At 44.3% G+C, this 23,675-nt stretch overlaps 1 protein-coding gene across 1 annotated transcript in view; it reads right to left on the reverse strand.

Annotated features, from left to right (window-relative positions):
- LOC126188521 (neprilysin-1-like) overlaps positions 1–23,675 on the reverse strand; it is a 335,381-nt gene that overhangs the window by 47,268 nt on the left and 264,438 nt on the right. The window contains exons 10-11 of the mRNA XM_049930123.1: positions 11,973–12,150; positions 4,648–4,824 (exon numbers count right to left, since the gene is read on the reverse strand). Of these exons, the coding sequence (XP_049786080.1) occupies positions 4,648–4,824; positions 11,973–12,150 (355 nt within the window). The remainder of the gene's footprint in view (positions 1–4,647; positions 4,825–11,972; positions 12,151–23,675) is intronic.

The raw sequence follows: 23,675 nt of genomic DNA on the forward strand, positions 1-23,675 counted from the left end.
ATTTTCTAAGCACTCTCCCAATGAATCTCAACCTGGCACCCGCCTTACCAACAATTAATTTTATATGATCATTCCACTTCAAATCGTTCCGTACGCATACTCCCAGATATTTTACAGAAGTAACTGCTACCAGTGTTTGTTCCGCTATCATATAAACATACAATAAAGGATCCTTCTTTCTATATATTCGCAATACATTACATTTGTCTATGTTAAGGGTCAATTGCCACTCCCTGCACCAAGTGCCTATCCGCTGCAGATCTTCCGGCATTTACCTACAATTTTCTAATGCTGCAACTTCTCTGTATACTACAGCATCATTCGCGAAAAGCCGCATGGAACTTCCGACACTATCTACTAGGTCATTTATATATGTTGTAAAAAGCAATGGTCCCATAACACTCCCCTGTGGCACGCCAGAGGTTACTTTAACGTCTGTAGACGTCTCTCCATTGAGAACAACATGCTGTGTTCTGTTTGCTACGAACTCTTCAATCCAACCACACAGCTGGTCTGATATTCCGTAGGCTCCTACTTTGTTTATCAGGCGACAGTTCGGAACCGTATCGAACGCCTTCCGGAAATCAAGGAAAATGGCATCTACCTGGGAGCCTGTATCTAATATTTTCTGGGTCTCATGAACAAATAAAGCGAGTTGGGTCTCACACGATCGCTGTTTCCGGAATCCATGTTAATTCCTACAGAGTAGTTTCTGGGTTTCCAGAAATGTCACGATACGGGAGCAAAAAACATGTTTTAAAATTCTACAACAGATCGATGTCAGAGATATAGGCCTATAGTTTTGCGCTTCTGCTCGACGACCCTTCTTGAAAACTGAGACAACCTGTGCTCTTTTCCAATCATTTGGAACCTTCCGTTCCTCTAGATACTTGTCATACACGGCTGTTAGTAGGGGGGCAAGTACTTTCGCGTACTCTGTGTAGAATCGAATTGGTATCCCGTCAGGCCCAGTCGACTTTCCTATGTTGAGTGATTTCAGTTGCTTTTTTATTCCTTGGACACTTATTTCGCTGTCAGCCATTTTTCCGTTCGTGCGAGGATTTAGAGAAGTAACTGCAGTGCGCTCTTCCTCTGTGAAACAGCTTTGGAAAAAGGTGTTTAGTAATTCAGCTTTACGCATGTCATCCTCCGTTTCAATGCCATCATCCCAGAGTGTCTTGATATGCTGTTTCGATCCACTTACTGATTTAAGGTAAGACTAGAACTTCCTAGGATTTTCTGTCAAGTCGGTACATAGAATTTTACTTTCGAATTCACTGAACGCATCACGCATAGCCCTCATTACGCTAACTTTGACATCGTTTAGCTTCTGTTTGTCTGAGAGGTTTTGGCTGCGTTTAAACTTGCAGTGAAGCTCTCTTTGCTTTCGCAGTAGTTTCCTAACTTTGCTGTTGAACCACGGTGGGTTTTTCCCGTCCCTCACAGTTTTACTCGGCACATACCTGTCTAAAACGCTTTTTATGATTGCCTAGAACTTTTTCCATAAACATTCAACATTGTCAGTGTCGGAACAGAAATTTTCGTTTTGATCTGTTAGGTAGTCTGAAATCTGCCTCCTATTAACTCTTGCTAAACAGATAAACCTTCCTCCCTTTTTTTATAATCCTATTTACTTCCATATTCAGGGATGCTGCAACGGTCTTATGACCACTGGTTCCCTGTTCTACACTTACAGAGTGGAAAAGTTCGGGTCTGTTTGTTATCAGTAGGTTCAAGATGTTATCTCCACGAGTCGGTTCTCTGTTTAATTGCTCGAGATAATTTTCGGATAGTGCACTCAGTATAATGTCACTCGATGCTCTGTCCCTACCACCCGTCCTAAACATCTGGTTAATAAAATCTCCACCTAAGACTATAACATGCTGAGGAAATTTATGTGAAATGTATTCCAGATTTTCTCTCAGTTGTTCTGCCACTAGTACTGCTGAGTCGGGAGGTCGGTAAACGGAGCCAACTATTAACCTAGCTCGGTTGTTGAGTATAACCTCCACCCATAATAATTCACACGAACTATCCACTTCTATTTCACTACAGGATAAACTACTACTAACAGCGACAAACACGCTTCCAGCGGTTGCATGGAATCTGTCCTTTCTAAACAGCGTCTGTGCCTTTGTAAAATTTCGGCAGAATTTATCTCTGGCTTCAGCCAGCTTTCCGTACCTGTAACGATTTCAGCTTCGGTGCTTTCTATCAGCGCTTTAAGGTCCGGTACTTTACCAACACAGCTTCGACAGTTTACAATTACCATACCGACTGCTGCTTGGTCCCCGCAAGTCCTGACTTTGCTCCGTACCCTTTGAGGCTGTTGCCCTTTCTGTACTTGCCCGAGGATATCTAACCTAAAAAACCGCCCAGTCCACGCCACACATCCCCTGCTACCCCTGTAGCCGCCTGTTGGGTGTAGTGGACTCCTGACCTATCCAGCGGAACCCGAAACCCCACCACCCTATGGCGCAAGTCGAGGAATCTGCAGCCCACACGGTCGCAGAACCGTCTCAGCCTCTGATTCAGACCCTCCACTCGGCTCTGTACCGAAGGTCCGCAGTCAGTCCTGTCGACGATGCTGCAGATGGTGAGCTCTGCTTTCATCCCGCTAGCGAGACTGGCAGTCTTCACCAAATCAGATAGCCGCCGGAAGCTAGAGAGGATTTCCGCCGATCCATAGCGACACACATCATTGGTGCCGACATGAGCGACCACCTACAGATGGGTGCACCCTGTACCCTTCATGGCATCCGGAAGGACCATTTCCACATCTGGAATGACTCCTCCCGGTATGCACACGGAGTGCACATTGGTTTTCTTCCCCTCTCTTGCTGCCATATCCCTAAGGAGCCCCATTACTCGCCTGACGTTGGAGCTCCCAACTATCAGTAAGCCCACGCTCTGCGACCGCCCAGATCTTGCAGACTGAGGGGCAACCTCTGGAACACGACATCGTATCCGGCCGAAGATCAGTATCAGCCAGAGACAGAGCCTGAAACCGGTTCGTCAGACAAACTGTAAAGGCCTTCCGTTCAGCCTTCCGGAAGGTCTTTCGCCCCCTGCCACACCTCGAGACGACCTCCCACTCTACCACGGGTGAGGGGTCAGCCTCAATGTGGGCAGTATCCCGGGCAGCCACAGCCGAAGTCCGATCAGGGGATGTGTGGGACGAGCTGGCCGTCCCCGACAAACCCCCGTCCGGACCCCCACAGTGATGCCGTTATATTGACACCAGTATGGTATGCTTATTCTGCAAATAACCCATGTACTCCATAAATTTTGAACCTACGGACTAAGATTTCGGATAGAAGGAGCGGGAACGTAAAATACTATAAACGAGTGTGAAAAACCTTTGATTCGAGTTAGTGGCGTAGGGAAGTTGGTGTTTCAGCCCATAAAGATTCACACAACACAGATGTGGCACTAACTTTAAAACTTTTGATCAGAAACTGAAATCATTTACTCTAGTAATACTAGATATACGGGTGAAACAGAACTAAATGATAAAATTTCTTATGTTCTCCAGGGACGTTTTTTGAGTACTCTGGTGTAACGGTCCCGTGGTCTCCCGTGATCCGTTACATATTGAGATCTAACTTCATTTGTTATTGTATCCATATAGCACTGAGAATATCTCCACAGCAGTACAAATGTCGACTGAATGCACTGTGTATCTCGTTTGGAGCCACATTTGTTCAATGTACCCATGTAAGTTCAATGCTCCTCGCTTGTGCCGTGTTCGTTTTTGCGGTAGTATTAGGTGTATGTTAACGGGGTTACACAGCAATATCGGTAAACTTATTGATGGCTGGTTCAAATGGCTCTGAGCACTATGGGACTTAACTTCTGAGGGCATCAGTCCCCTAGAACTTAGAACTAGTTAAACCTAACTAAGGACATTACACACATCCATGCCCGAGGCAGGATTCGAACCTGCGACCGTAGCAGTCCCGCGGTTCCGGACTGAGCGCCTAGAACCGCTAGACCACCGCGGCCGGCAACTTATTGATGAAAACACTGGCCGATATGTGCCTAGTGTATAGGTTCACTGAATGCAAAGGAAGAGTGGTACAACGACGCTATGGTAGGCTCTTCCTGTAGCAAAGTCAGCCACATCACATTCAGAATACTTTTAAGTCCACTGACTCTGGCCTCGGGAGCCTATGCAATTACACATCACAGAACTTTTGCATCTGCAAATACGTGCGTTTTAGAACGGGAGTCCGGGCGAGGCTGGTGTCCGGGTATTTCGCAGAAGCAAAGTAAATTGGAGTAACACACAAAATAAATCATAATTACTGTGCACCGGTCCATCATGTCAAAACACTTAGAAAATATCCCTGAAAGACGTCCGAATCTTCGTAACGTTGCTATTTTTCTTCTCAATAGTTTAACACCGGTAGATCTCTTGTGGTTTCCATTCATTGTTGCTGATATACTCCTAAAAGTAGTATTCCAGTGTCGAACAGAACCTGACACGCCGTAAGTCTGATAACGCATCCTTACTCCTAGGCAACAACAAAAGAATCCTCGTCGACAATAAAGAACTTATAAATCATGGAGAAGTAGGCTGCGGTGCTGATGTCAGAGTTACTTATTGACGGTGTGCGAGTCGAGGTGAGGCGAGAGGCGACTCACGTCGTGGAGGAGCGCGGCCACGTACGTGTGGTTGGAGAGGCCGGGCATCGTCAGCAGGTGCGCGCGCAGGGCTGCCAACTTGGCGAGCGCCGCCTCGCGGCTGGTCGCGTCCAGCCAGGGCAGTAGCCGCACCCGCGCCTCCAGCGCAGACTTCAGTCGCTCCAGCAGTTGGCGCGCCTGTGGGCAGGCACGCTCGCTCGTCACGTTCCGTCCGTTACGGAGAATATCATGACAGAAAAACTACTGCTACTGATACACTGCTGCCTACTAAAAGCCGCGCAGAGTAGCCGCGTGGTCTTGGGCGTCTTGCCACGGTTCGCGCGGCTTCCCTCGTCGGAGGTTCGAGTCCTCCCTCTGGCATGGGTGTGTGTGTGTTGTCCTTAGCATAAAAAAAAAATGGTTCAAATGGCTCTGAGGACTGTGGGACTTAACTTCTGAGGTCATCAGTCCCCTAGAACTTACAACTAATTAAACCGAACTAACCTAAGTACATCACACACATCCATACCCGAGGCAGGATTCGAACCTGCGACCGTAGCGGTCACGCGGGTTCAGACTGTAGCGCCTAGAACCGCTCGGCCACTTCGGCCGGCGGCACCGAGTGAAGCTCAGCTTTGATGACACATAGGGGTACGGCATACCATATTTTGTAAAATTATGTGTGAAGCTCTTTTATAATACACATAATTTTATAATACGCAGACTTTTAAAATTTTTTTTGAAAAGTCATGTTTTGGCACAATAGATGTATGTAACTTCATTATAAATATCATTTTGGTCGAACGACAGACCATTCTCATGCCTAAAAATGGCATTAATTACACAAAAATTGGTCATTTGCATCTACATCAAAGATATACATTAGCTGGATCGAAATTACAGAATACAGGGAAGTATTCGACTTATACAGTTGGCAGTTAGGCATAGCCCAAGACCATTCTGAATTTGGCCCTTAGAGTACTGGAAAATTGACAGATATCGACGAAATTACGTAGTTTGAAACTTATGTAGGAATGTTTGCGAGATGAAATGTCATCGCGAATTTGTTTCTTTCAGCGTGGTACAGGAGGATGTTTCTAAACATTAATTAAAATTGCTACGAAGTAATTTGGATGAGGAGATAAGGAATTTGAGCTGATCAGTTATATGGAAGCAAAATTTGCGAAGTACTAGGAGAATTCTAAATATCGTAGAGGTCAGTGAAGTCAAATCGACGGGAAACAAGGATTTCTATTTAGATGATTATAGGGTAATATCAACAGCAGCAGAAAATGGTGTAACGGGAGTAGGATTCGTGATGAATAGGAAGTTAGGGCAGAGAGTGTGTTACTGTGAACAGTTCAGTGATAGGGTTGTTCTTATCAGAATCTTCAGCAAACCAACAGCGACAACGACAACGACAGTTCATGTACACATGCCGACGTCGCAAGGTGAAGCTGAAGAGGTAGAGAAGGTATATGAGGATACTGAAAGAGTAATACAGTACGTAAACTGAGATGGAAATCTAATAGTCATGGGGAACTGGAATGCAGTTGCAAGGGAAGGAGTAGAAGAAAAAGTTACAGGAGACTATGAGCTTGAGACAGAGAATCAGAGAGGAGAAACACTAATGAGTTCTGTAATAAATTTAAGCTAGTAATGGCGAATAATCTGTTCAAGAATCACAAGAGAAGAAGGTATACTTGGAAATATTTCAGTTAGATTACATCACTGTCAAACAGGGATTCCAAAATCAGATACTGGATTTTAAGGCTTACCCAGGAGCAGATACAGACTCAGATCACAATTTGATAGTGCTAAAGAATGGGCTGAAGTTTAAGAAGTTAGTGAGGAAGAATCAATACGCAAACATGTAGGATACGGAAGTACTAAGGACTGACGAGATACTCTTGAAGTTCTCTAAAGCTGTAGATACAGCAATTAAGAATAGACCAGTAGGCAGTACAGTTGAAGAGGAATGGCCACCTCTAAAAAGGGCAATCATAGAAGTTGGAAAGTAAAACATAGGTACAAAGAAGGTAACTCCGAAGAAGCCATGGGTGACAGAAGAAACACTTCAGTTGATGGAAGAAAGAAGTAAGTACAAAAATGTTCAGGGAAATCTAGGAACACAGAAATACAAGCCGTTGACGAATGAAATAAACAAAAGTGCAGGGAAGCTAAGATGAAATGGCTGCATGAAAAATGTCAAGTAATTGAAAACAAATAATTGTCGGAAGGACTGGCTCAGCACGAAAAGTGGAAGCAACCTTCTGTGAAATGAGAAGCAAGGGTGATAACATTAAGAGTGCAATGGTAGTTTCACTGGTAAATGCAGAGGAGTGAGCGCATAGGTGGAAAGAGTACATCAAAGGCTTCGATGAGGGGGAAGACTTTTCTGATGTGATAGAAGAAGAACCAGTACTTGAGTCAAAATCAGAATTTAAGAGAGCTTTCGAGGACTTAAAATCAAATAAGGGAAAAGGGGCAGACAACATTCCATCAGAATTTCTATGCTCAGTTGGGAAGTGGCAACAAAACGACTATTCACGTTGGTGTGTAGAATGTTGAGTCTGGCGATATACCATCTGATTTTCGGAAAAATATAGTCCACACATTTCCGAAGACTGCAAGAGCAGACAAGTGCGAGAACTGTCGCACAATCAGCTTAAGAGTTCATGCACCCAAGTTGCTTACAGGAATAATATACAGAAGAATGGAAAAGAAAAATGAGGATTTAATAGATGATGATCAGTTTGGCTTAAGAGAAGGTAAAAGCACCAGAGAGGCAATTATAACATTGCGGTTGATATGGAAGCAAGACTAAAGAAAGATCAAGACACGTTCATAGGATCTGTCGACCTGAAATAATCGTTAGACAATGTCAAATGATGCAGTATGTTCGAAATTCTGAGAAAAATAAGTATTAGCTTTAGGGAGAGACGGGTAATATACAACGTGTACAATAGTCCTGAGGGAATAAGAAGAGTGGACGACGAAGAACGAAGCGCTCGAATTAAAAAGACAGGGATGTAGTCTTTCGCCTCTACTGTTCAATCTGTACATCGAAGAAGCAATGATGGAATCAAAAGAAAAGTTTACGAGTGAAATTAAAATTCAAGGTGCAAGTATATCAATGACACTATTTGCTGATGACATTGCTGTCCTGAGTATAGGTGAAGAAGAATTACATGATCTGCTGAATGGAATGAACACTTTAATGAGTACAAAATATGGATTGAGAGTGAATCGAAGAAAGACGAAAGTAATGAGAAGGTGCAGAAATGAGAACAACGAGAAACTTAACATCAGGACTGATGGTCACGAAGTCGATGAAGTTTAGGAATTCTGGTATCAAGGCATCAAAATAAATAGTGGCGGACGGACAAGGAGGACATTAAAAGCAAACTAGCACTAGCAAAATGGGCTTCCCTGGCTAAGAGAAGTCTACGAGTATCAAACATAGGCCTTAATTTGAGGAAGAAATTTCTGAGAATGTATGTTTGGAGCACAGCATTGTATGGTAGTGAAATATGGACTGTGGGAAAACCGGAACAAAAGAGAATCAAAGCATTCGAGATGTGCTGTGGACGAATGTTAAAAATTAGATGGACTGATAGGTGATGTAAGACGAGAGGACAGGAATATGTGGAAATCACTTACAAGAATAAGAGACAGAATGATAGGACATCAGCTGAGTCATCAGGGAATAACTTCCATGGTACTTGAGGGAACTGTAGAGGGTAAAAACAGTAGAGGAAATAACTGAAGACGTAGGTTGCAAGTGCTGCTCTGGAATGAAAACGTTGGCGCAGGAGAGGAATTACTGGCGAACCGCATCAAACCAGTCAGAAGACTGATGACTCAACAGGGGGGAGGGTGGGGGGAGCCTGATGGGAGGCACTTCAGCTACGCTCGGAGGTCGCTCAGAGTTTGACAGCAGAGACTCTCAGCTAGAGCCAAAGTCTGTGGATGCTTGTCCCAGTTATCTCGGACTGTAGCTAGGTAGACAGATGCCCGCTCTGATCCACTGAACAACCTGCTGCACAGTTGCTGTCTGCCGGCTCCAGCTGACAGCCAGTATATCGACACACCAGGCACATAGCGGCCACTGTGAAGACCCTGTAGCACTTACATAAAAGTGTCCTTATCTGCATATACACTCCGTATGTCTCAGAGTAATAAGTGAAACTCTGGGAAGCATTCTTGAGGTTTTCGCTAAAGTAATGTTTATACTGCTTACTTCCTTTTTCGGTTGCACTGTGCAATAGTTGTGTCACAATACGTTTTATAAAAAGTAGCTGTAATAAATCTAGCTGTGGTCTAAATAGACTTGTTTTATACAAACAAAATTATTTATATTCCTTTAAGTTGTTATTAAATGTATATTCAATAATGAAATGCACTTTATTTTGTAATTAACAAATACAGTTAATATTAATTAACTCCCCAAGACGTCAGTTAACTAAAATGAATTTCTGCACATTCCAGTAACCGTCAAAATATTTCATTTCCCCCATTAGTCCATCTGTGTGAGAGTATTCTATATGTAACATGAAATGATTTAATGACCAAGGTTTTAATGCTGATGTATCCCTGTATTTTACACATCAAAACATCATGTGGGGAAGAGAATCTTTTCCCTCACAATGGCATGTGTCTGAGAGTAACGTCTGGATGCTTTCAAGATGTTGGGGATTGACAGTGTAAAACTTGAGACGAAAACCACTACCCATTACTCAGTGCCCACTTGAATTTCTCCATGTAACCGACGGTTCCAAGAGTGGCACCTGGCACACACTTCATATTGAGGCAGAATAAATTTGAGTGTCTGTTAGATGACGATCAGTCTGGTTTTTGTACAGATTAAGGCATCCGTCAGAAAATCTTGACATTACACATTCACAGAAGTAAGACTTAAAGAAAAATTAAGACATTTTCATGGGCTTTGTCGTCCTAGAAAAAGCGATAGGTAAAGGAAAACGGTGCAAGGCGTTTATAATCCTATAAAAAACTGATATAAATTTTGAGGGAAGGAGGGACATAAAAAATACGAGAGAAATCCAGGTGAGAAAAATAAGAATTGGCGAACAAGGGAGGGAGGGAACCACGTTTTCGAAGAAGCAATGAGGGAAATAAAATAAATGTTCAGGTGTGGGATTTAAGTAGAGGCTGAAAGGATATCAATAATAATGTTTTCCGATAGTATTGCTATCCCCGTGGAAGTGACGAAGAATTACGGGAGATGTTAAAGGAAATCACATGTCTAATGAGCTACGGTTATAAAAGATAGTAAATGGAAGGAAGACGAAACTAATGAGAAGAAGCAAAAATTAGAGATAAACTTGACACAAAAACTGGGGACCACGAAGAAGACAGAAAGAAGGAAATATGGTATCCTGGAAGAAAAATAAAGTGCAACAGATGAAGCAAGGAAAATATAGGAAGCAGATTATGTCAGGCAAGGAAGCATTCCTTTCGAAAAATAAGTCTACTAGTATTCAAAGACTCGCCTTATTTTGAAAAAGAAATTTCTGAGAATGTACATCTGGAATGAAGCATTGTGCGGAAGCGTAATAAGAACAGTGCGAAAGCCGGAAAATAAGAAAATCAAAACGTTTGGGACGTAGATTTAGAGTGATGGTGAAAATTCAGTGAGGACTTTCTGCCCGGAATCAGCGAGGAAACGACCGACAGGATAATGCAGCATGTTTTAAGACATCAGGGAGTAACTTTCATGGTACTAAGAGCTCAAGAGGGCAAACATTTTAGGGTAGGACAGAAAAGGGAACGTATCTTAAACTAAATGAGGACGTTGTATGTAAGTGGTGTTCGGACATGAAGATGTTGGTACTGACCAGAAATCTAAACCCGTTACGTAACAATGTGCTGTGGGGTTCTTCCATTTGGAATGCCGGTCAGATTTAAATTTTCCGTGATGGCCCAAGGTAACTCAATGTGGATGGTGTGAATGTGATTATGGAAAGCGGGTGGCCTAATTCCTTTCAAAAGAAATGGTTCAAATGGCTCTGAGCACTATGGGACTCAACATCTTAGGTCATAAGTCCCCTAGAACTTAGAACTACTTAAACCTAACTAACCTAAGGACATCACACACACCCATGCCCGAGGCAGGATTCGAATCTGCGACCGTAGCAGTCCCGCGGTTCCGGACTGCAGCGCCAGAACCGCTAGACCACCGCGGCCGGCCCTAATTCCTTTCAAATGGTTCAAATGGCTCTGAGCACTATGGGACTTAACTTCTGAGGTCATCAGTCCACTAGAACTTAGAACTACTTAAACCTAACTAACCTAAGGACATCACACACATCCATGCCCGAGGCAGGATTCGAACCTGCGGTCGCGCGGTTCCAGACTGTAGCGCCTAGAACCGCTCGGCCACCCCGGCCGGCTCCTAATTCCTTTCGACTGTTGTGCAATTTGTGCTCTGCTGTTTACCGGCAATAAGAGTTAAGTGTCTGTGGAACCCATCTGTACCTGCCACTCACATGCTACTTCAGGGATCAGGAAATGTTCGTTGAAATGACGCACAAAGAGACATTAACCTGGCTTCTGACGGTGTTCAGCAGGTGGTTGAGTAGCTGGCACACATACAGACCCTTATCTGGTACATCAAGGTGGCCAACAGGTTTTTGGGGATCTGGTGCAGGTACAACCACTGATATGGTGCCTCAGCGTATCAAGCGTTTGGGGAACTGTCACAAGTGGAGCTTGAGGGTTTCCAGCAGGTGCTAAAGGAACTGGCGCCGGTAGAGGTGCAGACCTGATGTGGAAGGTGCCCATCAGGTGTTTGAAAAACGGGTCGCATTTATGCTAGCCTATTGTCTGAGGTTGTCCAGTAGCTGTCTGGGAAACTGTTGCAGGTAGAGACAATGACTTGGTGCTTTAAGCGTCCAGAAAGTGTTTGGGGAACTGACGAAGGCAGAAACACTCACCAGGCACCGGAAAAAGCAGGTGTTTGGTGAAACGGCGCTGCTAGAGACTGTAATCTGGTTCTTGAGGGTATCGGGAAAATTTTTGGGAAAGTGTCGCATGTGAGACATTGACCTGGAGCTTGAGCGTGCAGCAGTTATCTGGGAGACTGGTGTAAAGTAGAGATTCTGACCTGATGGTTGACGGTGTCCAGCAGATGTTCAGCGAACTGGCACAAGATAGAGACACTAACCTGACGCTTTGCGAAGTCTAGCTGGTGTTCAGAGGAGTGGCACAGGTAGAGACACTGATATGCTGCTTGAGGAGATGTCGAGCAGTTGAGTAACTTGTGCTGGTGGACACAGCGACCTGATGCTTCAAGGTAAAAAGCAGGTTTCTGAGGACACGCTGACCTGATTCTTGATGGTGTCGAGCAGCTGCCTGGGGTACTGGCGCAGGTAGAGCGCGGCCACCTCCTGGCTGAAGAGCGCCACGCAGAGGCGGGCGCAGCGCGCCGCGTCGCCGGCCACCGCCTCCAGCTGGTGCAGCGAGTCCCGCCCCAGCAGACCCAGCAGCGCGTTGTGCACCGTCCTGCGGGCAGCCCAACACTCAGCCTGCTTCCCATACATTATGAGCATACCACAAACACGTGCTGCCCCGTGAAATACAAAACGTTAGTCGGCAAGGAAAATGAGTATCATTCACTTTAGATTCAGCGTTTAAGAAACAGATGTGTCGAATTAAAAATGATCTAAAAACAAGTGCCAATAGCTTTTTGCTTGGCAACGGATTTAAAAAAAATGGTTGAAATGGCTCTGAGCACTATGGGACTTAACATCTGTGGTCATCAGTCCCCTAGAACTTAGAACTACTTAAACCTAACTAACCTAAGGACAGCACACAACACCCAGTCATCACGAGGCAGAGAAAAATACATTTCAACTAGGTAACCATTCCCAGGCGAAAATATCCACGGTGAGTGGACAGCATTGGCAGTATCGATGAAGTATTGCCTTTTATTGTGTGTCAGTCAAACTCGTACGAGATATTTACGCAGTACGAGATATTTATGCAGTTAACTTACACCTAGTAGAATGTATCACTTCGTTGATGCCGTCAACGCTACCAGTTCACTGTGGACATTATGATCTGAGACATGAACTCCGCCGATTAAATTTCGGAGGAAGTTCGGGGACATTTTCTGTCAGTTTAGGTGTAAGGGACAAGGGATCAACGTGGCTCATTAAAGAATAGTAATGCTACTGTAATTTATTCGTCTCATCACCCTAAGTATCATATTTTTTCTGTGAAAATGCCTTCAGAATAAAAAACAGTAATAACTAAAATTTACTGCAACATCTTCACTCGACATTACTGCCGAAAATTTAACGATGTGCACTGGTTGCAACAGCTAGACGTTTCACGTGGCTGTTGAAATTGGATGCGTACAGCTTGGGCACACGTCGCAAATTTTCCACTCTCTAACCTTGTGTCTTCTACAGCAGTGTTCATTACGCAGAATGTCACACAGATGTAAGTCCATTGGCAACACTCACCTTGACTGCATTGAAGATCGCTACTCTGCTGGACTACGGGCAAATAATAATTACGTATTTTTTAGATATGGCATAACATTTTTGTTAATTACCTCTGATTAACGTGAACCACACTTTATAACAACCACTGTGAAAATAACGGTACACAGTTGAAATAGAATAAAACATACTCTCACCCTATGTACGTCTTTCTCCGTGCACATCCATCCTCAGTCCGCCGCTCGTGGTCTCGCGGTAGCGTTCTCGCTTCCCGAGCACGGGGTCCCGGGTTCGATTCCCGGCGGGGTCAGGGATTTTCACCTGCCTCGAGATGACTGGGTGTTTGTGTTGTCATCATTTCATCATCATCCAGGAAAGTGGCGAAATTGGACTGAGCAAAGATTGGATAAATGTACAGGCGCTGATAACCACGCAGTTGAGCGCCCCACAAACCAAACATCATCATCCTCATCATCCATCCTCAGACTGACGCCACCCCTTCGTCAGGTCGTTCTGGAGAGACGCCAGGAGAGGGAATACTTTACTGTAAGAGAGTGCTCTAGACAGCCAATCGGAGACGAACATATGTATTTCTTAGTCGTTTCATATGATCGACCGAGCACCGATCGTGTAGTCAAGACGTAGTACATGTCACTCACATGCATAACATTATAATTTCCGTATACTGCGTCGCTTGTCTGGAATAACTGTCTCCCATGAAACTAACGTCATGTCTGAGACTTGTTAGATCTCAGCACAGAGCCAATTAGCCATAAATATAACAGTACAACACAAAACACAGACTAATGCAACGATCTTTAGATTGGGGCTTTCCTTCGCTGCGGGATCATCTCATCATAAAGTCATTTTCTAGCTCTTCTATTGCTTTCAGTGAACACCTACATAATCGGCTATCTCATCATCAGTAGAGCTGTCCATACTGCAGTTTTTAACTGTTAACACGCAACTAACACTGCCAGAGAAACAAAGAGGAGATAGAAACCACAGTACTGAACACGAGCTGACAGTGAAGAGTAAATTCGCCGTGGAAAAAAAAAAAAAAATACGAGAGACTTTCCAGTTTCCGGCCTCATGTCGAAAGTGCGCGACCGATAGGACAATGTAATGTACGCAGTATTCGCTAAACGACTCTTGTCATTTAGTGATGACAAGCTAATCAAAGAATAAGAGGTTTTTCTAGAGTTACGACCCTCCTTCGCTTCGTTCACTACCAAAACGTTTCGTGTATTTGGTGACCAACTTGCCAGTTATACATCTAAACGTTACTTACGAAGTTTCAAGAAAGTGCAGAACCTAGAGTATTCTACATACACTCATGTATTGCTCCAGTAGGAACCGTGAAGACAAGATTAGACTAATTACAGCGGGCGCAGAGGCATTTAAGCAGTCGTTATTCCCATGCTCCACATACGATTGGAATGGCAAAAAACGCTGACATGCTAAGTACCCTCAGCCATGTACTTCAACAGTGTCTTGCACAATATTTATTTAGAGGTAGATTAGATGAAACAATTGCTTAACATATCAATAAAATAACAATTTTGCGTATGAATTATTTAATTTCACGGTCTTCCGATTTATGATTTGTGATATCTACAAAAGTAGCCGACAGCGCTGTAAATACTGGTTTTCCTTGCATAACTTTTCCATTCCTTTCAGCATTATCTATACATCGTTTGATTTTATGTACACAGTACAATGTCATCCTACATAGTTTTCCTACTGCCACTGTAGAGAGCGTTTGTAATGAATGTCCCTGTATCTGTAGATGATTTAAGGATCACTATTTTTATGGATAGTCTGGTGTTTAGTTTGATAATTTCGCAGAAACCAGAAGCTACAATGATATATGAAGTGGACGTCGTCAGAAGACGTCGTGTTCTTGTCACTGTGTGTGTGTTTTTAAATCGACGCTAAATGTTTTTCGGCGCGAAATTATGACTGCGCAAATTTATAGAGGTAGCATATTTCACGACACTGTACGTCGGTGAGGAAAGGATTGCCTTCAGTCTAAAACAAAGACTGAAGACATGTGCCTGATCTGTTGAAAACCAAATAGTTGAGCACGTCAAGTGCCGCACTCTACTTCTTAGACCGAGTCTCATAAAGCGTGTCTGGGATGCCCTCAGTAGGAACACAGACGGAGGAGTGGTCGCCTGTATGCTATTTTTTGCGCTGCGAGCATGTTTCCAAGAAGAATGACATATTCTTTTTACTAACAAAATCACACTTTTAAGAAAACGACATTCTCTCTATGGACAAAGTGATTAATGAGTTTTTATATCTTTAGAGACAATGACAAAAAATGGTTCAAATGGCTCTGAGCACTATGGAACTTAACATCTATGGTCATCAGTCCCTCAGAACTTAGAACTACTTAAACCTAACCAACCTAAGGACATCACACAACACCCAGTCGTCACGAGGCAGAGAAAATCCCTGACCCCGCCGGGAATCGAACCCGGGAACCCGGGCGTGGGAAACGAGAACGCTACCGCACGACCACGAGCTGCGGACGACAATGACAAAAGGTGACGTGTGTTGTGTGACAATAAAAGTCATGAGCGGTTTGTTCCCTCTGTCTAAAAGAAATATAGAGAAGTATGTAGTATCACACGTTGTATTTGCCACATTGCCGATCGATGCACGCTTACACAGCACTACATCAATTTTTAAGTGTCAAACATATTCTAAGGACAAGAATGCCCTGTTTGGAAATAAATTTCTGTTGTATCTAACACGTGCACGTAACGTAATGAATTACAGATTTTTCCTGACGTATCTTTGATTCATAAATTTAGTTTACGAAACTGTTCTTCTGTCAAACTATTTGTCGACTGAGTTATTTGTTGGCCGTTTTGATGCGAAAAATCCTTGATCACCGGATGTGCGTTACATTCGGTCGTCTCGTGTTTGCAAGTATAACGCCCATCGTTTCCTGCTACTTCTGGACGATACTATTCACCCGTAAGGGTTCAGCTGTGAAACGTTAGAACACTGCCATGTGTACAGTAACAGATATCGAACAATTTAAGAATAAATAGTAAACCAATGATCATTTTGTCCCAACGAGTAACACTTACACCTACATCTACATCGATACTATACAAACCATCGTTAGGTGCATGGCAGAGGGTTCGTCCCATTGTATCGGTTTCTTCCTGTTCCATTCACGTATGGGGCGCAGGAAGAATGATTATTTGAATGCCTCTGTGCGTGCAGTAGTTATTCTAATCTTCACGATACCTATGTGAGTGATAAGTAGGGGGTTGCAGTACATTCCTAGATCAATCATTTAAAGCTGGTTCTTGAAACTTTGTTAATAGACTTTCTCAGGACAGTTTACGTCTATCTTCGAGAGACTTCCAGTTCATTTCCTTCAGTATCTCTGTGACACTCTCCCACGGATTAAACAAACTGTGACCATTCGTGCAGACCATCTCTGTATACGTTCAATTTCCGCTGTTAATCCTATCTGGTACGGGTCCCACACACTTCAGCAATATTCTAAAACATTTACTGTGCCACTGCTCATGTACAACAAACACTACCGGAAACGAATCAGTCTTGGTTTAAGAATGAACTACCGTAAACCGATGTCGAAAAAGAAAAGGAACAATTAAGTGAGTTTCCAATAACAAATACAGTGAGTCAAATTTCAATAGATACAGAGCACAAGCTAAGATTGGGAAGCACGTGTAACGAAATTGGACATAGTCTTGCAAAGCCATCTCGGAATTCGGCTTAACCGATTTAGGGAAACCGCAGATAGCACAATCTGGATCACTAACGACTGATTTTAACCATAATCTTGCCAAGGGCACGTACAGTGACTAATTACTGCGCCATCTTGCTCTGTCATATCAAAACAGAAAGTAAACCTGATCAGTTTCTGAGAATTTCTCTTTCTATCTTCATCTTACCTCGTAGAGCAATGATTTCATTGTATGTTCATTAAATCATGCCTCTGGATGTGAAAGTCACTAGTTTTTACAGTTCCATACACATGGTAAGAACTAAATCCACATAGAATCAGTTTGTTGTCCATCCCTTTGTCTGTCTGACTGTTAAGATCACGTTTCCTCAGGAAAGGGCAGAGGTATCAAATTCAGATTTATGTGAAATACTTAGGTCTACTACCTTTTGGTGGTGTAAATAATTTAAGCCTCTGGATCAATGCAATCAAAGGTACGGCCGTACATGTCATATATTTTGATGCTAGCAAACTCACTCATCAAAACGTAGAAATTAACTGTCTAGCCGGCCGCTGTAACCGAGCGGTTCTAGGCGCTTGAGTTAGGAACCGCGCGACCGCTACGGTCGCAGGTTCGAATCCTGCCTCGGGCGTGGATGTGTGTGATGTCCTTAGGTTAGTTAGGTTTAAGTAGTTCTAAGTTCTAGGGGACTGATGACCTCAGATGTTAAGTCCCACAGTGCTCAGAGCCATTTGAACCATTTGAACTGTCTACATAGGTGTCGGTCCTTGTGGTCTAGCGGTAGTTCCGCTTAAGAAGCCGTACGGGTAGGTCGTTGTTTACTTCCATTCCGTCACAGCGCTACGAGTATTGGAAGTTTTATATTTACTTGAGATTTTGTGCTTGGTGTTTTATGTTTTGTGTTCGTTTAAGTGTGCTCTTAATAGCGGCGTTGTCCGTTTCTTTTGTTTCCATGGCGCCCACCTATACTGCACGTAGAGGTACAGTGGGTTTTCTTTTGCTAAGTCGACCCGTCATGTGCAGCCCAGTTCTCTGGAAATCCACGATTGGTTTGACTTCGGATGAAGTACACATAGCGTATGTTGACACCAAAATTTGTTTCCTTTGTTAAATTTGTGATTCCCTTGTAAGTGGAAAAATTAGTGCTTAAACATGGTCCCCAGTTTCCTTTCCATCACAGAGATGACTCAGTAAGTCCTCCATCCGATAGCTGACACTGAATGCAGAATTTTCGTGCGTTCAGCATATCTCCAGAGGTAGATCATGTTTACCTTAAAGACGTTTTGCTGAAGTATGATGAAGCTAAAAATATTGGCCATGAATGATGGTACAGCCAACACAAACTTCAAAGTTACAGCGGCATTCGTTCCGTAGAAATATCCCGTCTAATTTTGAAGTATGTTATTACCGTGGAACTGAATCAGGGGCTGGACAGTTTTCAGCTAATGACAACCAACGGAAGGATTTGAATTTCCCTGCAGCTAATTGGCTGCCATTACGACCGAAGGGCTGCTGTGCGAAGGTTGAGGATACTGCTGAAGTCTCCTACCTCTGACCCCCTGAACCTCGTGTATCTGTTGATTCTCTCGATGGTAGCGATGGAGTCAGGACTATTGAGCCGAGAGCTGAGTTGTACGTTCCTGGTACTCTTTAGATTTCTTGGGCTGTTCCCTCTGAACCTCTTCAGAGGTGGGAACAATTTATATAGACTCGCTCGCGCCTGTTCTGTTCACTCCTCCACCTGTTGGACCACAGCACCTCGCTCGTCTTCCGTGCCGGTATAGAACGGCACGTCATAAAAGAAGAGGAAGAAATGCGGCGTCTCGGTGGCTTCGTGGATTCTGTTGTTGGTCGACTCGTTATCAACGTGGCAAAGGACAGTTCCAGAACTGAAATGTATTTCTCGGACTCGGATAAGGAAGGAGCTAAGAGATTACCAGACGACTGACTAATTAATATCCTCAGTGGCTTCAGTATTCAACAATACGGTGATTTCCATGCAGTATGCTTTTGCATAACACATCACTCGCTCATAAAAATTACGCCGTGTTCAAGCTAGATATTTTCATCACTCTTGTTTGTAATTATAATACTATGTTAGGTGAGAAAGAGAGCATTTTATGCGTTTCTAGTCGCCTAAGAAGCGTACGGTAGTGCTGGAGTTTTTCCGAATATGATTTCGTTCTCTTTAAAAATTAAATGACATTCTAAGCTATATTGTTTCTCTGCTTGACTCTTTTTACGTCTGAAATGCAAGTGCTCACATTATTAGAGGTTAGTTTTTGATCAGCTACTTGGCCAGTGCGGTCCAAATTAAATGCGTCCCGCATTACCGTTCAGTTTATCTGCGTGTAGCACAGGATAAAACGTATCTTTATGATGATACTTCGCCGTACTGAGCACAGCTTGTTTTCCGCTCCACGTGAAACAAAATCCAGTGAGATTCAAGCAAACTCGGAAGAGTACACGGTGTAATGTTTACATTTAGATTTATTCTTATAATGAACAGCGCATTGTACTCCCGACGACATTTCCTTGTTCTCAATGGTTCAAATGGCTCTGAGCACTATGGAACTTAACTGCTGTGGTCATCAGTCCCCTAGAACTTAGAACTACTTAAAACTAACTAACCTAAGGACAGCACACACATCCATGCCCTAGGCAGGATTCGAACCTGCGACCGTAGCGGTCGCGCGGTTCCAGACTGTAGTGCCTAGAACCGCTCGGCCAATTGGGCCGGACCTAGTCCTTAGAGAGGCCGAAGTCGAGGATAGTTTCATATGATCTGTCTCCCGTGAGGCCCCGACTGCCGTCTGATTGTCTTAATGACGTGTGTTTCTCCTCTGCAGACTATTCCGATTCAGGGCCGGCAACGACTGACTTGGATGCGGTGAACGTTGCGGTAGCGGAGGGTAACTTGCCACACGACCGTCGTAAACAACGAATCCAACATTATCCTGCTGATGCAAAGGAAGGACGGAAGCATAAAAGCTCGGCAGGTTGCGGCACAAGCTCCCGTCCCACAGATTCATCGATGGATGTGGCGATGGCCTGTAACGGTCGAAGGGTGGAAGAAGTTGTAGTTTTATTATTTCTGTTGGCGTTTTCACCTGTTCTTATTCTGATTTACAACTCAAGTTTACATCTTCATGCCCTAAAATTTAATACAATTGAATCAGATTTACGTTTGGCTTAGTTACGTCAGTTTATTTACGTTTTCTGTGCTGCTATTTTACTTTTATCGGAAGTTTTATTCGCCAGATTTACTCTCCCTGGATTTCAGACTGTTTTCGACTTGGCTTCTGAGTGTGCGACTGGTACAGCCCTTTCCTTTCGTGAGCGTATTCCCACGGCCGTTATTAAAATAATTGATTGTGTTATGGGGACAGGCTATCGTCTTTTCGACCCCACCTTGGTTGTTTTACTTGCACCGTTTGCATTGGGTCATACAGTTGCGCTTTCGCTGTTTTACAAAGAGGAGGTTGTCTGTGTTTTGCGCAAGAGACTTTGGTGTCTCATGTTAGATAGCGATTATAACTGTTTCTTACTTCCTAGCGATCAGTCCCCACATTACAATTTTTGTCATGAATTGGTTCATTCGATGCGTTTACGTGACGTGTGAGCGCAGAGGTATCCCGCATTGGTTAGATGCATGTGTTTCACCTTCACCTCTTGCAACCAGATGGACAAGTTTTACTTGATTGTTGATGTGATAGGATTCTTGCGGTTGACGTTATCTCCACTTTCTTTCCTGGTCAGTGCGCTCTGCTGGTTACTGTAGACCTTCAACGGAAACATGAGAAACTGCTTGTGGCACAATGGATGCTGAAGGTCTCCCACCTCACGGATAGCACGCTGGGTGTCGTGGATGGCGCCGTGCGGAAGCGTTGCCTCCACTCTGCTGTGCGTTATTCTTCGCTGCTGGATGGTGGACAGATTCAGCGAAGACAAAACTACGTCAGTTCTTATTATCACACTGCGCTACTCTAGCGAGACATTTCAGGAAAATTTACGAATTTTCTCGCCCTAAGTTGCATAAAACGTATGAATGAGTGGGTAACTCCCCTCCAGCGGCTCCAGAACGTTTGTCGAATTAAAAAAAAAAGAAAAAAAAGAAAACTGCTGCAGCTGAATTGGTATCGGAGTGTTAACATGTCAAATCTAAACCTCGGTCGCTTATCGAAAGAGAACTGATACCATTGTGTCACCTACCTCACCATCAGTCGCGACGTCGTCGCTCCTTCACTACGTCCCTCAAAGTTGCTGAGGCCGTCAACAGAATGAGCAATGTGATATTGTTCGTGCTCCCCTCGCATACTACGCGGAACTATATGCAGTGGATAACAATGTGAGACCCTTTCCAGATTATGGAGCCCTAAGTGGAAGGGTCAGGCTGCTCAGAACGTTGAATTATTGGCCGCCTTTCAGGCTGACGTGGTGCTTGCTCTTATTGCTGCTTCTCCCTCCCGTAAATCATCTGTTCCGGCTGGTCTTCCTAAGCAGCTGTATTTCCGCTTTTGGCTCCTCTCGGGTGCGACGTTTACGGCGACATTAAACGGATTTATGCAGAGGAGAAATGTGTCTGCAATACTTTAAGGTGGTTAAAGTAGTATTAATACCGAAACAGTCTGGCCGTGTGACTGTGGAGTCATTCCGTCCTCCCAATTTCCTCTGATTGCAAAACTGTTGCGAGGGCAGTCAATAGCAGGTTCTTTTCTTTGCGAGCGAACGTCATTGGGGAGCATCAGAGTTGCCCTCCGTGCCATCGGGAATCCAATAGTGGAGTACCGTGACGTGATTCCAGTTTCTGCAATCACTTTTATTGAATGTGCCCTTGATTTTCTGGATTTTAACGAGGTATTTGACAGTGTTTCTCACAGATGTTTGACCCTTGTGTTGGAGACAATCGGTTTTACGCCTGTGGATCGTGTAGTTCTTTCCCACACGGTTCAAGGGCACCGCGGCGAAGATAATTGTTAATGGTCAGCTGACGCTGACGACCGCGATTAGTCGGTGCGCGCCACAGAAAAGCCCACTTTCAATGCTGTTATCTGTTCTCTCTCTGCAACCGCTGCTTCGCCGTCTCTACTTCGAATGATCCTCTCTGTTGCAACCCTTGCGGTTCGGCCGTATGCAGACGCTGTGTAGGTTCTTCTCCGCCGTAGTGGAGGGGAGCTTCCCTTGTTAAAGGCGGATTTCGATGATTATTGTCGAGTCCCTGATGCACCGCTGAATGAGGATAAAAGTAAAATTCTCACATTTCGGGGCTTCAATGATGTTGTTCTGTGAGCTACTGCTGTAGACAGGCATACGTCATCGGGGCTCATTATCGATCGTTGCTCTCTTAAAATGGCGACACTTAACTCGAAAACTGTAGCTGACAAGATTGAGGGGGGGCATAGTTGAACACGAGCTGCGTCGAGTTATAATTCTTCAAAAATTTCGCATTTTGGATACATACGTTTTGTGTAACGCATTTTACATTGCTAATTGTGTGTGCGTGCGTGCGTGCGTGTGTGTGTGTGTGTGTGTGTGTGTGTGTGTGTGTGTGTGTGTGCGCGTGTGTGCGTGTGTGTGTGTGTGTGTTTTAAGGGACCAAACTGCTAAGGTCTTCGGTCCCTAGACTTGCACCCTACTTAAACTAATTTATGCTAAGAACACACACATCCATGTCCGAGAGAAGACTCGAACCTCTGGCGGGAGGGGCCGTGGAATCCGTGACATGATGCCTCTAACCGTGCGGCATTGCCCAATTGCTCACGCTCACTGTCTGGGAGCGTTTTTAACGTTGTACGAGGTGCATTCAAGTTCTAAGGCCTCCGATTTTGTCCTAATTAACTACTCACCCGAAATCGATGAAACTGGCGTTACTTCTCGACGTAATCGCCCTGCAGACGTACACATTTTTCACAAGGCTGACGCCATGATTCCATGGCAGCGGCGAAGGCTTCTTTAAGAGTCTGTTTTGACCACTGTAAAATCGCTGAGGCAATAGCAGCACGGCTGGTGAATGTGCGGCCACGGAGAGTGTCTTTCATTGTTGGAAAAAGCCAAAAGTCACTAGGAGCCAGGTCAGGTGAGTAGGGAGCATGAGGAATCACTTCAAAGTTGTTATCACGAAGAAGCTGTTGCGTAACGTTAGCTCGATGTGCGGGTGCGTTGTCTTGGTGAAACAGCACACGCGCAGCCCTTCCCGGACGTTTTTGTTGCAGTGCAGGAAGGAATTTGTTCTTCAAAACATTTTCGTAGGATGCACCTGTTACCGTAGCGCCCTTTGGAACGCAATGGGTAAGGATTACGCCCTTGCTGTCCCAGAACATGGACACCATCATTTTTTCAGCACTGGTGGTTACCAGAAATTTTGTTGGTGGCGGTGAATCTGTGTGCTTCCATTGAGCTGACTGGCGCTTTGTTTCTGTATTGAAAAATGGCATCCACGTCTCATCCATTGTCACAACCGACGAAAAGAAAGTCCCATTCATGCTGTCGTTGCGCGTCAACATTGCTCGGCAACATGCCACACGGGCAGCCATGTGGTCGTCCGTCAGCATTCGTGGCACCCACCTGGATGACACTTTTCGCATTTTCAGGTCGTCATGAAGGATTGTGTGCACAGAAACCACAGAAATGCCAACTCTGGAGGCGATCTGTTCAACAGTCATTCGGCGATCCCGCAAAACAATTCTCTCCACTTTCTCGATCATGTCGTCAGACCGGCTTGTGCGAGCCCGAGGTGGTTTCGGTTTGTTGTCATCACCACATGTCTCCTTCAACTGTCGATGAATTTCAATTGGTTTCACACCACGCAGATTCAGAAAACGAATGATTGCACGCTGTTTAAGTA

This window comes from Schistocerca cancellata, chromosome 5, assembly GCF_023864275.1.
Source record: "Schistocerca cancellata isolate TAMUIC-IGC-003103 chromosome 5, iqSchCanc2.1, whole genome shotgun sequence".
In the NCBI taxonomy this organism is placed as follows: Eukaryota; Metazoa; Arthropoda; class Insecta; order Orthoptera; family Acrididae; genus Schistocerca; species Schistocerca cancellata.